The sequence below is a fragment of the Haliotis cracherodii genome, unplaced genomic scaffold (assembly GCF_022045235.1).
Source record: "Haliotis cracherodii isolate W230 unplaced genomic scaffold, xgHalCrac1.p SCAF_9, whole genome shotgun sequence".
NCBI lineage: Eukaryota > Metazoa > Mollusca > Gastropoda > Lepetellida > Haliotidae > Haliotis > Haliotis cracherodii.
The window spans coordinates 37,082,115-37,098,371 of NW_027266343.1; the positions used below are offsets into that span (position 1 = coordinate 37,082,115).

At 40.2% G+C, this 16,257-nt stretch overlaps 1 protein-coding gene across 1 annotated transcript; it reads left to right on the forward strand.

Moving 5' to 3' along the window:
- Window positions 1–228: 228 nt before the first annotated feature.
- LOC139452612 (nucleotide exchange factor SIL1-like) lies at window positions 229–13,390 on the forward strand. The gene is made up of 9 exons (XM_071234142.1): window positions 229–401; window positions 1,947–2,051; window positions 4,181–4,297; window positions 5,565–5,665; window positions 6,668–6,856; window positions 8,208–8,329; window positions 9,243–9,510; window positions 11,179–11,246; window positions 12,255–13,390. The coding sequence occupies exons 1-9, from the start codon at window positions 248–250 to the stop codon at window positions 12,541–12,543; spliced, it is 1,413 nt and encodes a 470-aa protein (XP_071090243.1). The 5' UTR covers window positions 229–247; the 3' UTR covers window positions 12,544–13,390.
- The last annotated feature ends 2,867 nt before the right edge of the window (window positions 13,391–16,257 follow it).

A 16,257-nucleotide genomic window follows, 5' to 3' on the forward strand; every position in this document is an offset into this window, starting at 1 on the left:
GAAAAATAGCGTTTCACTTATATTAACCGGTGGGGTATTCAGGGTTAGAATTGGTCTCCAGCAATCTATGCTGGTTGTTAGTGGGGCCATTTTTGTCAGTATTTGTCTCTCTTGTGATTTTGTTAATGAACCCAAAACTTATATTTTGCTTGATCTTTTCAGTGACATCAGTCTATTTACGCTCCCCCATCGGTGACATTCAATACAGCTTCCCCCATCAGTGAGATAACTCCACATATCCTATCCAATGACGATGTTGCTGCAAAGCATCAAGGTAGTCAACCTGATGGTGCTGATGCTGTTCCTGGGATGTGCCTTCTACAGCCTGTGTGTGCACAGCGAGACCCCCCCAGGCAGAGAGGGAGCACTTACAGTCGTGGAGACAGAAGAGGAGGACAATGGTATTTATTACTTCTATCAGTGATTATAGTCGATGATTCATCAGTTACATTGATTGATGGGGCGGTCGGGTATCCTAGTGGTTAAAGCGTTCGCTCGTCACGCCGAAGATCCGGGTTCGATTCCCGACATGGGTACAATGTGTGAAGCCCATTTCTGGTGTCCCCTGCCATGATATTGCTGGAATATTACTAAAAGCGGCGTAAAACCATACTCACTCACTCACTACATTGATTGATTGTAAGTTTCCCAAATTGATTGTGGAAAAGACTGTTATTTGACATTCTACCGTGAATATTTTAGAATCCTTCATTCTTATTGGTTCACCAGAGGTATAGAGATATGAAGGATAACGCCCACATTCACCTCGAACCATGTTGTTGTGTGTTGACTTTTTGACTCTGAGAAAGCACTTGCATGCCAATGTATATATAGCTTCTATTTCATCAATCTGGTGTAGACCCCAGACTTTGGAACCATTGAGTAACATTTTCATATCAAATATTTAAAATATAAGCATTATAAGTCATGTCGAAGAGGATGTAATTTGGTCAATGACTTTAAGATTACAAACATTGCATATTTCCCTTGAAAACCAGCATTAGACAAAATGACTTGACCGTAAAAGCGATGCCCAAATACTTATAGGAAGATACACGCTCCGACTTTAGACCTTTATAAAACCAAATGTCTGACAAAACTCCTCTTTTCTTTAAAACAACCACCTTAGTTTTATCCAAATTGACTTCTAAATCATAATCATTACAATACAATATGCTTCTGAAGTCTACCTATGGTATCAGAAATTGGTATAATATCCTCTGCAAACAAGAACAGGAATATCTCTGTAATATCAGGATGTAGTTGTATTCCTGGTCCAGAATTCTGTTCAACTTCAGCAGCTAGTTTATTATGAACATCAAAAATTTGTAAAATACAGTCGTGCCTCGTTTATACGGACACTTGCGTCATTTCACAATTCGTCCCCATAAACGAATTTCCGTATAACTGAAACCAGCTTCTTACTGGAAGAGTTACTTCCCTTCAATTATGCAACTCATGACAGATGACAGAGCAAACAGATACATCCACTCAATCTTTATTCAAGACATACACGTTTCAAAAAATCTGTCATGGAAGTTTGAACTTTACCACATTTTGAGGTTTGAAGTTTTAAACAATAATTCCAAATTGTCCAGATCGCCTGTGTTCTCGTACTAGCAGCCTCCCCTTGAAATTTCCTACATGATGCACTAAGTCTGGATTTAAATCGAGTGAGCCTCCCACGAGAATATGCAAAGTCAGAATATATTTATACAGTAATTATTTCGTTTTGAATGAAAATCGTCCGGGAACCGAGGTTTCCGGATATCTGAAGTCCGTATAAGCGGGGCGTGACTGTATTTGTAAAATTCAGTGATATCATCATGGCTTGACTGTTGGCGCTACTCTATGACTGGGGCAATGCCTTAGAGTAAGGACTTTTCTTTAGCATGTTTATACATCAATGGGAGACTGGAATTTTAATACTGTTGCATGTGTTTCAGATGGAATAATATCCATAGATGAAAACGGAGAGGACGAAGGAGAAAAGACGGAAAAGGAATATGATGTCTTCTATCCAACAAAAGAATGGCAAACCGTTAAAAAAGGTAGCATTTCATTGTACTTAGCATCACAATTGAAAGCTCATAGAGGTAATACGACATAAAACATCGCAGTTTCAATGTCTAGGAGTGGAGTTCAGCTGTATCTGGACTCAGGGCTGAACCAATGGTTGCACTCAGACTGAACAACATGTTCTTCAAATGTTAATCACATTGTCAACATACTCACATGGTCAAACCTATTGACGCTTGTTGGTGTATGTTCAGGTTTGACACCCTACACACCCCGGTGACCCTTCACTTGCCATCAGACTTCTAAAACAGGAATTGCAGTTATATCAACTATCTGTCATAGATCTCCTAAAGCCAAGAGATGCAAATAGCAAAAGCCAAACGCTATTTCTGAAACATGGTCAACTACTCGATTGTATCTAAATGGAAGAGCAAAGAAAATCTATCAATTTCAAAAATCAAACCACAGCAATACGAAAATAGAAATCTTATCAATACTAAACTCCCTGTGTCTGAGTGGGGTATTCCTGTTAACCTGCAGCTTTTTATCTCAGTGGGCTAGCACTATAAACTCTGGACAAGTACGAGAAGCCACATACACACGCTTGCATGCATGTTGTGATATAAGTGTAATAATTTGGAATCCCATCTCACCTCATGATCACGATGATGTGAACACAAAATAATTTGTGTAAATAAATAAATTTTAATAAATGAAATTGTGGAAAATCTTAAAGATTTATCTGCTAGAGTTTTTTATTACCTGTCACAATTCAAAGTCAAAATGGTCCCCAGTAATCTATCCTTGGCGAGAGAGGAATGCATGGTCTTTCTTCCACTCCATCAGTGTGGGACAGTTCATCTTCCCAAGGCAAGGGAGTTAACTGATTGTAAAAGTCCAGTTTCCCCCCTTGCCAAACTAGGCTGGAATTATGGAATTATATTTTGGCTGGACTAACGAGGTTATGCCTAGTCCAATCAAAATCATGAAACGAAATCGACATGCGGTTTGTAAACACATTTTAACGTGCAGATTTCAGTCAACTGCAGCACGTGCAAAAGGATGTGTACCATCAACTGGACATCAACAGATATTTTCCAAATCTTTTCAAGTTTTAATCATGGTGCCCACATGATTTGATGCACTTCACAGGGTAAAGCCCATTTTATTACAAATATAACTTGATCATAGATCAGATCGTCTTGACTGGGAGCCACCATTTTGTATGAAGCAAATGCAAGTGATATGAGAGATGGAATCTGATTAGTCAATAGGAGGGACATAGATGGGACGTAACTCGTAATCAACACTGGTGGCACTACAATCAAGCCCAGATATTCCAGGCTTGTTCGGCAAGGGTGGAAATTGGACTTTTCTAGTCAGTTACCTCCCTTGCCTAGGGAAGATGGGGACAGTACTCATGATATCGACCCTGGCTGTTTGGTCCCGACTGTTGTTATGTTGCTGGAATTTGCTGACTGAGGAGACACACCTACGTTCACACTTCCAGGAACTCTCATGTTCTAGGAATCTGAAACATTAATGTGATATGTAACAAGACAATGGGATTCAGATTGATTGATGTATAGGTTTTTTTATAGATTCTTATTAGTTATAATCGAATGAATTCTGGTTGCATAAATATACTAAAGTGAGTATTGTGGGCTGGGACGGACCAAATGTGCGATCCGATACGTATCACGATACCTTACTCACAATCAGATATGTATCATGATACTTGCATGTGCTCTTATCTGTGGTGCGTAAGCCATCTTTTTCATAGAGAGGATGGCCAAGTACCTGGCACACTGATGATTACAGTTGGCAGTGTGAAGTATGGCACAACAAATGAAAATATTTATATTTTCACGATTAACATGCACTACTGATTAGTGTTTAGTGGAACAGTTATTAAAGCAAACATTTAAGGTCAGAACTGATATTTTTTACTCAATGTGCGACTTGTATCAAGAAGTAACAAATCGGAATCCACAGATGCATCAGTGTATCGTCCTACCACTACTAGATACCATGCTGCCGGTTAACATGAATACCCTACTCAGATACAGTAATTGTGATAGATCCTCCAAATCTGACATGCCATGATACAACTAAAACATGGAACAAAGTAGATTGCAATTTTTCTCTTTAACCTCCTCAGGTCAGGCCATACCAAAGGGGCTCCACGTCAGGATGAACTTTCAGACCGGTTTGACGGAAGCCAAACTTAACGAGGATGACAGTGGAAATAAATTCTGGCAGGCCGGATCTCATCAAGGTAGGAAGGAGCTTGGCTTCAGAGAAAGTATGGATCACTTCCATCAGAGCTCCAAATAACTTTTCGAGAAATTGAGTTTTTACTCAAAGGTTTCCATTTTAATCATGTTAAATGGGTTATTACATTTTTCAATGGGTAACCAATATTTTTTCACTCATCTATTCATCACTCTATTGGGATTTTCCCAAAATGAATAAGCATTTTGAGATTTAAAAAAAGTGAAATAATGTTTTAGTTGTATATAACTGTTCTAAATATAGGTTTGACTCGGGAAGTAAATTAGCTCGTAATTTTGTTCAGGAAATTAGCTCCATTGTACGCATGCTGAAAAAGCTTCATTTGGGTATTATACGTGTGCTGTTTTTAAACAATTGAGTTTTTCATTTAATTCATGCGTTTCTGTACACAGGGTAATTGAAAGTACATGTAATTGGGTTTTGAATAGTTTGGGGGTGTATTTAACGTAAATACGGAGCTTATCTGTAGCTCTGCTTCATTATAAGTATTGGTCGTTGTGAAATCATTATCATACATATGTGTTCAATCTGGTTTCATACTCAAGGAAGCGGTATGATCAAAGGGAGGCAACTCTGGTATAGTTGTCAGATTATCTCCCTTTGCTTATGAAGCCCACGAGCTCCGAACCAGCACATGAAAACACAAGTGAAAGTGGCCATTTCAAGAATCTTGAAATATGTTGTCACTTGTATTTTGTGGATGTATGGGATTTGGGAAAGATGAATTTACGTTTGTTTGCTAAATCAGATTGGTTCGAGATTGCAGACTAACAAAAGCATCCAACCTCATCCTTACGTTATCATTATACCAATTACGAAATAGTTGAAGTGAAATAGAAATTCAAATGGACAAACAAACAAAACAATTTAACGGGGGGAAGAGTATTCGGAGCTACAGCAGTCATCACTAGAATATAAACATTATGGTCAGGAGGTTGCCAGTTCAACTCCACGCATGGTTGTAGGCTGACTAGCACAGTGGGGAGCTGTGACTGGTGGCAGCAATAGTATAGAGAATTCCGTGAAAGGCTATCACTGTTAGGAGCTTTTGAAGCCCAAACCATAATGGTTATATCTGTCTCTGATTCCCAGGTTCTCCACCACAGTAAATCTCCCTTGCATGGAAACACTTTATATCTGCTTGAGAGAAAAAAAATGAAATTATCTCCCGAAATGATACATGTTTGTTAACAATAAAACTGTCCAAATGGCTGTCGCCCTCAGTACAGGCATGTGATTTGTTTATTCAGGCATTGTGAACACCGACAAGAAGTCGTTTACCCGAGACGAGTTGAAGCGTGCACTGAAGGACTTCAAATCTCACGCCGACACCAGCGGCCAGGATCCCAAGGTACTAGCTCTTCAGAAACTTTCCCTTCTAGAACTTCTAGAATGCTTAAGCCGCGTTCATGCACAAAGCAAGGGTGGATAACTCAAATTTTAGTACGAAACTATTCTGGACAGCTCCACTCACAGCTGTTGACTTGTTCAAATCTGGCCACGATAGCACTTGAAATCTTTCTACCTTTCTACTGGCTGCTACTGACAGTTAGCAGAACAATTGTAACAAGAGTTTCTACCTAAAATGACCTAAAAATTTGAATTTAGATATGCATTTGTCACCACTCGCCCCTTTCCGTAACCTGCAAGAAGACTCGTCCCCCTATCGATAAATGTTAGTGCGAAAATACAACAAACCAATCAGAATGCACATGTGATTTCAAGTTCTTTGTCCAAGAATCTCTCAGAAATAATTTTTGATTTTACAGATGTCTTGCATCTAAAAATATATCCAAGACACAGTTAAATGTGTTCTATCATACTGTATAATTCCGCATGTCCAGATTTGCTTTACCGGTAAATTGCATCTGAAATATATATAATATATGGGGAAATATATGTGAACCATTACGCAACGAGTTGACAGTTGTTTTCGGTATGCCCGTTTGCGCTAAGACAGATCCCGGTCGCAAAAATGGCCATGATAGGGGCATGTCGCTATTCGGCTTGTCCCGGAATAATCCGAGTTGGTCACAAATGCCACGATATGAAGCCTAAATATACTTTCACCCAAGTTAACAGCACGGACACAGAGCAATTGATGAGCATGCTCAAAGAACAGAATTTCAAATAACCCTTTTTTTTATATGAAATAGTCTTGATGTTTTGTTGTATCAAGACATCTGCTTGTATCTGCATGACCCTGTAATAATGACCTTCAAAACATATGTTACAAATATACCATACAAATGTAAGTGAGCTGTTCTTGCCTTTTGACTATTTGTCTTAATGAATCAGAAAGACCCCCATGTGCCTTTTTTCCTTCACTACTGTATGTTGCATTGGCTCACAGTCAGCAGCGGAGGCTAAGAAGAAGTTCAAGTCATACGATGATTTAAAGAAGGACTTTGAGGAGATGAACATCGCCATGAAAACTGACAGTGAGATAATCAGCGATCTGTTGGAACGCTTCAAGAAAGTCGGTTCAGACAATGATGCCAAGCAGAATGTTCTGACAGAACTTGAGTATCATCTACATAAGGTAGGACCGTGGTACCATCTACACAACAGTACCATCCACAGTTCTGCATAGTTTATTTAACATAGTCGTAGCCAAATAAAGCTTTGTGAAATGTAATGTTCAGTGTATAGCTTTTCCTTAATGACCTGCTTTTCTTGGATGGTATCCCTGATTTGCATCAATTATCATGCTTGGTTGTGCTAGTTGTCTTCCTTGGCTTATAACAAATATGATCTTTCGATTGTGTTCCATTTACATCCCTAGAATTTTGCAAATTATTATCCTTGGACTGTGTTCTGTTTACAATCCTAGAATTTTGCAAATTATGATCCTTGGACTGTGTCGATTAAGATCCTTGATCTTTGCCAAATATGATCCTTGGACTGTGTCGATTATGATCCTTGATCTTTGCCAATTATTATCCTTGGACTGTGTCGATTATGATTCTTGATCTTTGCCAATTATGATCCTTGGACTGTGTCGATTATGATCTTTGATCTTTGCCAATTATTATCCTTGGACTGTGTCGATTATGATCCTTGATCTTTGCCAATTATGATCCTTGGACTGTGTCGATTATGATCCTTGATCTTTGCCATTTATGACCCTTGGACTGTGTCGATTATGATCTTTGATCTTTGCCAATTAAGATCCTTGATTTGTGCCGTTTATGAGCCTTGATTTGTCAGCACCTAATACAACCCTAATTCCTGAGGGTTTGACTAAAGTAATAAGGGTCTGCAACATTTTTGGCTTTCCTTCCACATTATGGTTGTACTTGGCAGATGCATCCCTTGTGCACAGCCAGAAACCTATGATCTCAGGTTTGAATCCTGATTCGCCCCTGTTATGTCTCTAGGTTTGTCAGCACCATACCTAAGCTTGTGGATTTTATCAAAGTGGTAAATGTCTGATACCTGCATCCCTTTGGCTTTCCTCCCACATTAAGCTGACATACCGTGATATAACTGGAGTACTGTTCAAAGTAGTGTTAAACCCAACTCACTCACTCACTATGCTTCAACTTTGTGATACAGCTGCAATACTGTTTAAAACAGTTATAAACATCATGTTCTCAGGCAAATTAGATCCCCGGTTCCATAGACAAAAGTTAGTATTACTAGTTCATTCGTCATCATGTTTAGATGTATCGGACCCCATGAGATTCCTGATTAAAACTGATCCCATGCAACCTTACCTTGTCATAAGAGTCAACTAAATAGATCACTGGATTGTCTAGTCCAGACTCATGTACGTACAGACTCTCTTGATATAGGTCGAATCCTGCTGACTGTGGTCTTCAAAATTCATTCGCTCCCCCCCCCCCCCCAACAGGAATGGTGTATTAGACCTACTATCATTTATTCCCCAGATTGACAACGCCCAGCTGTTCAGTGCCATGGGCGGCATGTCGCTCCTTGTGTCCAGTCTCAACGACACCAGTGACAGCATCCAGGCGGAGGCAGCCCTCGTCCTCGGCTCGGCACTACAGAGGTACTGTCCACACTTTTGTTCAGTTCCAATTTGTAGCCTTGATTACTGGTTCAGAATTACAGCCCTTAAGTGCCACTTGTCAATGAGGACGACCATCAATGGATTTATACTTGTCCTCAGCACAATTTAGTAGTCTCAGGGTAGAGGACTAAGAAACACTCCAAGTACATATTTCTTTCATAACATTGTTCTGTTCCATCCTCTGTTTTGAGGCCCCTCTAAGCAACCTAATTTGGGTATATTATTTAATTTATTTTCAATTTTTGTTACTTCTATTTCAATAATAACAAGATTATCGACCCGTTAAGATTCCAGGGGTAGAATAGGTCCTCAGCAACCCATGCTTGCCGTAAAAGGCGACTAACGGGATCGGGTGGTCAGGCTTGCTGACGTGGCTGATGCTTGTCATTGATCCCAATTGCGCAGATCAATGCTCATGAAATTAATCACTGGATTATCTGATCCAGACTTGATTATTTTACAGACCCCCGTCATATAGCTGGAATATTGCTGAGGGGGCCATTAAACAACAAACAAACAAGATTGTCCTAAATCATTGGAACAGTTCCTCAGACAGCAGCAGGTGGCATTTGCCACAGTGATTATAACTTTGGTTACACACAGCTCAGTAGACTAATGCACAACATTGCACTGTGCAGAGTTACATCCCTTACTAAACCAGGATCTGCTGGTCAACATGGCAAACATAACCTGCATCGCTAAGCTCATATGCCCTGTTAGGACTTAGATATTGATAAACCCAACTCACTGCCTTGACAGACAGAAGAAGTAAATGCATTAAGGAGTAATGCAGGATAAGTATACAAATGTAAAAAATATTTAGATTTTACTAAGTATGTGCATGTTTAGCTGTATTACCACAGTGTGTTAAGGCTATAATTATTTGTCTCAGCAACCCCAAGGTTCAAATATCTGCGATGGAGCATGGCGCTATGCAACAACTGATCAAGATGTTGTCCATTACGTCGTCCACCACCCTGCAGAAGAAGACGCTGTTTGCGCTGTCCTCCCTTGCCAGACACTTCCCATATGCCCAGAAGAAGTTCCTGGAGCTAGGGGGACTTGCTGCACTAAAGAAGTTCTTCGAAGATTCCAGCATGAATGCTCAGAAGCTTCAGATAAAGGCTCTGACATTTCTCAATGACCTGCTGGTAGAGAAGGTGAGGAGATTTTCCATATGAAGTCAACTATTGCTGTACTCTTATCCCTATATACCTGGTAGCGATATTTTTATTTTTCTCCAATTTTGTCACCCCTTGGTATTTTATGCCAGGTAGCATTCCCAGCGTCCTGTGCTTGTCCTCCCTGGGCATTGCAGCACAGAATAATGGCACGTCAATCCCCTGGGGAGATTCTATGTCAGAAGAGGACCACAATACCTCACAGTACCTCATACTTCTTCGCCATGTGATTCCAATACAGAGTAGTTTCAAGTTCCCCCATAGTTCATACTAGATTCACTGAACTCCATACTTGTGCCTCATGGAGATTCTCGTGAAGATCGGGGGCACGGGTGGCCCAGTCGTCTAAGGCGCTGCGATTCGCTGTGCAGAGTTGGGTCCCTTGGGCACGCCAGAAACCTGTTATTGTGGGTTCGAATCCTGGTTCGCCCCAACTATGTTTCTAGGTTTGTCAGCACCATACCCGTGCTTGTGGGTTTCACTGAAGTGGTAAACGTCTGAAACCTGCATCACTTCGGGCTTTCCTCCCACATTTAGCTGACACGCCGCGATATAACTGGAATACTGTTAAAAGCGGCATTAAACCAAACTCACTCACTCACTCACACACTCACTCTCGTGAAGATCCGGGTTAGAATAGGTCTTGAGGAACCCATGTCTCGTCAGAGGCAACTAACAGGATCGGGTGATCAGACTCACTGACTTGGTTGATGCATGTCATCATATCCCAATTGTATGGATCAATGCTCATGATATCAATCACTGGAGTGTCTGGTCCAGACTCGATTATTTACAGACTGCCATCATAATAGCTGAAATATTTCTGAGTGCCGCGTTAAACAACAAACAAACAAACAGAACACTGGTTTGTCTGGTCCTATGATTCACATGCCACCGTGATGTTGTCCACTGCAAAATGTGATTAAAGTTTAAACATTTTGTATCATTGTACCCATATGCTATTAACCAAACTGTTGTCTGTCACAGATTTGATAATTTAGAGGAACCCATGACATACCTTGAATATTTCTGATTGCTCATAACTATTAATTGGTCCCATCAGACGCAGTGGGAGTTGGGGGCGGTCGGGTAGCCCAGTGGTTAAAGCGTTTGGTCGTAACACCGAAGACCCGGGTTTGATTCCGACATGGGTACAATGTGTGAAGCCCATTTGTGGTGTCCCCCGCCGTGATATTGCTGGAATATTGCTAAAAGCGGCGCAAAACCAAACTCACTCACTCACTCACAGTGGGAGTTGACTGTGCATGCAGTGTCTAAGAACTATTCTACTGACAATACTGTTATGATTGTAATCATAGGAGGCAGTCAGGTAGCCTAGTGGTTAAAACGTTCACTCGTCACACCGAAGACCCAGGTTCGATTCCTGACATGGGTATAATGTGTGAAGCCCATTCTGGTGTCCCCCGCCGTGATATTGCTGGTATATTGCTAAAAGCAGTGTAAAAATATACGCTCTCACTTGTAATCATTGACGATGATCATTTTAGCTCTGACAGTTATTAAGGCTCAGGCCCAGGGTCACCTGACACGAAATCCCATGGAGGTGTCCTTAGATCTTCCAGCAGAGAGTTGTCGTATTGGAGTAGAACGTCTGATCTTAATGACATTGTGATGTTTCTGTTTCAGGAGTTGAGTGAGAAGTATACACAAGATGAGAACAGTGTGGACGTTGAGAGACTGAAGCAATATAGACAGTGAGTTCCTCTCAGTCTCACATCACTAGGAGTTGGACAAAACATGTAGATCTGATGTTTGACTCAAACCACAGGTGACCCGTGAAGTTCCGGGGAAGAATAGGTCTTCAGGAACCCATGCTTGCCTTAAAAAGCGACTGTGCTTGTAGTAAGAGGCAACTTATGGGATCAGGTGGTCAGGCTCGCTGACTTGGTTGATGCATGTCATCGTATCCCACTTGCGTGGATCGATGCTCATGATGTCTATCACTGGACTGTCTGGTGCAGACTCGATTATTTACAGACCGCCATCATATAGCTGGAATATTGCTGAGTGCAGCGTTATTTGACTTGAAATGTATATCCTGGAGGTTCAGGAGCAGCATGGGACCCCAGCACCAAGAGCTAAGGAAGACCAATTGGGCAGTTAAAACTTGTGAGCAAGCTAACTGTGAGATCACCGTTTTGAAGGTGTTAGACTTTTCCATACCTTGTCTCAAATTCCTGATTCTGTGGTTATCTACACCTCTGATGTGGTCAGGTGAAGCATCACTACACCAGGAAAGGTCCGGGGTTTTAATGTAGGATGAAGTATGTGAGTCATGTAATCCTACACACAAGGACTGATCATGACGTTTGATCTAGGGTGGCTTCGATTTTCTTTTTCAAATGATTTTCAATAGTCGAAACTACTAACTTTGCCTCAGGTTTAAAAATAAAATGTCTGTGCCAGAGATCATCAGTCTCGATTATGTGCCGAAACAGATCTCATTGAGTGTAAAAGGCAAATTAGTGATGAAAATTATATGAATGCATCACTGAAAATCAGTGATCATACCATGGGGTTCACGAAGGTAAGCATGTCCTGCTCTACTGGTTGCGCTTTCCATAAATACTTACTTGTTTATATAAAAATATTCCTGTTATAAAATGTGTGTTTGATAAAAAGCGACAGCCCCCCCCCCCCCCCCCCCCCCCGAGAATATTTACTGGCTGGTTCCTTACTGAGATATTGCTGTTGCTCTTCAGGTTCAACCTCAAGTCCTCCATGAGGGAGAGTGGGTGGTGTGAGCTGGTGCCCCAGCTACTGACTGCCCCCGACCATGATGCCAGGGAGAAGGTGCTCCACGCCATGACCACTCTCGTGTCGGAGTGTCGGCCGACCTTCACCTCCGCCGTCACCGACCTGGAACATCTGAAGAGCGAGTATGAGGCTCTGGCCCGGGATGAGAAGGACGACGGAGATGATTATTTCACTGGACTGGTTCAGCTGGTGACCACCATGTTGTCTACTGTTCAAGTCAGGGATGAACTTTGAATGTCTCCGGGTTCTTGGAGATAAGACTTAGGGAGGATATTGAAGACGGAGATGATTACATTTTACCACTATGTTGTCAACTATTCAAGTCTTGGATGAACTTTGAATGTCTCCGGTTCTTTGAGATTTACTTTAGAGAAGATGGTTTTCAACAACAGTTTTGGCTTGTCAAGCTGAACACCAAGTTAAAAGATCAAGAAAAGTAATCTGACATGTCTTTGTTTATTAATTTTCTTCCCACCAGGATCCGAATTTTTCTCAAATTACTTTGTAAACCAGTGAATGAAGATGATGGGCCTGACAGTGAAGTATGAATGAGTGCACTGTTTGACACATGGATCAATCAGATTGTATCTGAATTGTTTGTGGTGTAATGTTTGAGTTTGTGGTGTAATGTTTGAGTTTGTGGTGTAATGTTTGAGTTTGTGGCGTAATGTTTGAGTTTGTGGTGTAATGTTTGAGTTTGTGGCATAATGTTTGAGTTTGTGGTGTAATGTTTGAGTTTGTGGTGTAATGTTTGAGTTTGTGGCGTAATGTTTGAGTTTGTGAGGGAATGTTTGAGTTTGTGGTGTAATGTTTGAGTAACACCTTCATAACACAATGCATATTTCTTTGTCTGTGTATTGGAGTTAAAGAGTCATAGAGCTGCAATTGCTTTGTGAATGTAGCCCTGGGCAAACCGTACTGGAACCAGGTGTGTGTTCCAAGGGTTCTAAACACAGGGATTTATCTAGGATTCCAATCTAACTCCCCCTCGCAGAAAAATTGGGGAAAATCATTAGTTTAAGGTATTTGAAAGGCATTTAGAAGTGATACACATAAGGAAGAGAATATATGGATGTCAACTTCTTTATTATGTGGAACAAAAGAAGAAGTTGACATCCATATATTCTCTTCCTTAATCATTAGTTTGTTCTAAATTGGGATTTTTTTCAAAGATTATATTTTCCTAAAGTTAGAGGAATTTTAACATTAAATTTAAACATTGCACACAAGGCAATAATATCAAAATAAATTTTCAAACCTCTTCCTGTTTTGTGGTCCTGATCAGTGAAATAGAAGACACAAAGCCATAACAGCATTAATTGGAATTGTTTAATTCCAATTTGGAATGTTTCACTAACATTTGCTCCAGACTTGGCACCGAATATCAGCCTCCAAGCAGATCTCAATAAATCTGTGAAATATATCTTTCGGGTCTCTTTTGCTTGCAGATGGCATAATAACCTAGCAATTATTTTGGTATTATTCTTTTTAGGAAAGTGTTAACTGTTTTATGTGTAAAAATGAACAGCATATTTTTTGTTCAGCCTTTAGAGACAAAGAACACCAGAATCAACAAGAAAATAGGTGTGATTGTGTTCCAGAGTTCTGGTCTTATGTTTCAGCATGCACGGGTGGGATAAGTTTTTTTTCTTTTTATGAGAATATGTTTAGGGTCTGAACAATTCCTTAATTTTTCTTTCAATAAATGTACTTTTAAACCTGGAATGGCCATTAGTCAACCATGAAACAACTAGATAGGCAGATTGTAATCCCAGGGTTTTTGTGAAATGAAACATTGCATTGTATATGCAAATATTGGTAGATTAAAAATAGGCTTAAATAATATCCCCTGCGAAACTCATTGAGTGCAAATATGTATGCTCTGTATGTTGCTCATGTTTTCATTATTTGACTTGTAGAAGAAGTCTTCAGCAACCCATGCTTGCCGTATAAGGCCACTATGCTTGTTTGTAAGAGGCCACTAACGGGATCGGGTGTTCATGCTTGCTGACTTGGTTTAAGCATGTCATCGTATCCCAAATGCATGGATCAATGCTCATGATGAGAATCACTGGATTGTCTTGTCCAGACTCGATTATTTACAGACCGCCATCATACAGCTGGAATATTGCTGAGTGCGGCGTTAAACAACAAACAAATATAATTTGATTTGAAATGTGTATCCTGGAACTGATGGAGATTCCGGAACAGAATGGGTCCCCAGTAAAATATATGAGCAAGCTTACTGTGAGATCATCGTTCTGAAGGTGTGGACTGGTATGAATGTTGGAAAGATGGACACTACTTAAAAAATTGAAATATATACTTAGATCTGTCTTATATTTGAATATACACTCTTAGATATTTCTTTTCTGATAACAAATACAGCCAATGTTTGAACAGTTAATGTCAGATTGTCTTCAATCAGTCTTTAAGTTTTCATTTAAACCCAACTCACTCTGTTCACATGTGAATGATCAGAATCCATTGTTTATTGTATTGATGTTGTACTTCATTCAGGAGTGGGCAAATGAGGCCCAGTTGTCTCAGGCGCCGCAATTTGCTGTGCAGAGTTGCATCCCCTGGGCATGATTGTGGGTTCGAATCACAGTTCGTCCAGATTATGTTTCTAGGACTGTCATCACCATACCCATGCTCGTGGTTTCACTGAAGTGGTAAACGTTTCAGACCTGCGACACTTCGGGCTTTCCGACCACATTAAATCGAACACGCTGTGATATAACTGGAATACTGTTCAAAGTGGTGTTAAACCCAACTCACTCATTTGAAGAGTAATAAGCGTCCTGCTCTAATAAGCGCCCATGGCGATATTTGCATATATATTGGCTAGTGAACAATCCCAATTAGCACCCTTTCCAATTGAACAATGTACACAAGACTTATTTATTCGTTTATAATAGGCACTCGTGTGTTATATGCACCCTTAATTATGGGCAATTAATTTCTCGAAACTATATCTATCGTGTATAATACACACAGACATTTCTTTTATATCATTTCAGCATCAGCATAAACCACAAAATTTAGGTCTTTCAACTCTGGGTTTTTTTCTCACCAAAATTATATTCTTATAAGAGCCCCCTATTTCTAATTTTGAGAGCGCTCTGGGCGCTTATTACAAAGAATACGGTATTATGAAATTGAATATCAAGGGTGATACATGAATGAACAAAACCGACTTGTTTTCTACACTAAAAGTAGTATTCTAAGACATATTATTGCAGATGGTAATTATCTCTGGATTCTGTGGAGAGGTGTCTTTTAATATGAAATATATCAACACAAGTCAATAAAAGTATAACTCCCAGTCTTTCAATGACTTTTAAACTTTTATGGACGAGTGTTGATATAGTTGATATGAAAAGAGACGAGAGTGAGATTATGTTTATCATCCAACATTATTCTTCCAACTATTTTCTCTTTGTAATCATGGGCGGTCGGATAGCCTAGTGGTTAAAGCGTTCGCTCGTCACGCCGAAGACCCGGGTTCAATTCCCGACATGGGTACAGTGTGTGAAGCCCATTTCTGGTGTCCCCCACTGTGATATTGCTGGAATATTGCTAAAAGTGGCGTAAAACCATACTCACTCACTCACTGTTTGTAAACTGTATAAACCAGTGTCTTAAGTGTAAAAGTACAGAAAACCAGCTTCAGTGGCAAAAAGGTAAGTGATGTCATGGTAACTAATGATGTCTCAATGGACTGCAAGCATTGTGATGCAATTTTATTGAAGTGATATCTGCTAAGAGTTATTGCTCGATCTCACACAGGCGATATCTTGTGTTGAAGCTAGTTTTGGATGATGATGTACAATGTGATATTTTGAGAGACGAGATTGTTATCTGGGAACAATCAGTTTCTCAGATTTCATCTTAACTGGGAAGTTTCACATTCCAGTGAGAGAGTTGGGTTTAACACGGCTTTGA

Coding starts and splice junctions, on each gene's coding strand:
- LOC139452612 (XM_071234142.1), top strand. CDS start 248: ATGACGATGTTGCTGCAAAGCATCAAGGTAGTCAACCTGATGGTGCTG. Junction 402..1,946: donor GACAGAAGAGGAGGACAATG/GTATTTATTACT, acceptor CATGTGTTTCAG/ATGGAATAATATCCATAGAT. Junction 11,247..12,254: donor AGACTGAAGCAATATAGACA/GTGAGTTCCTCT, acceptor GTTGCTCTTCAG/GTTCAACCTCAAGTCCTCCA.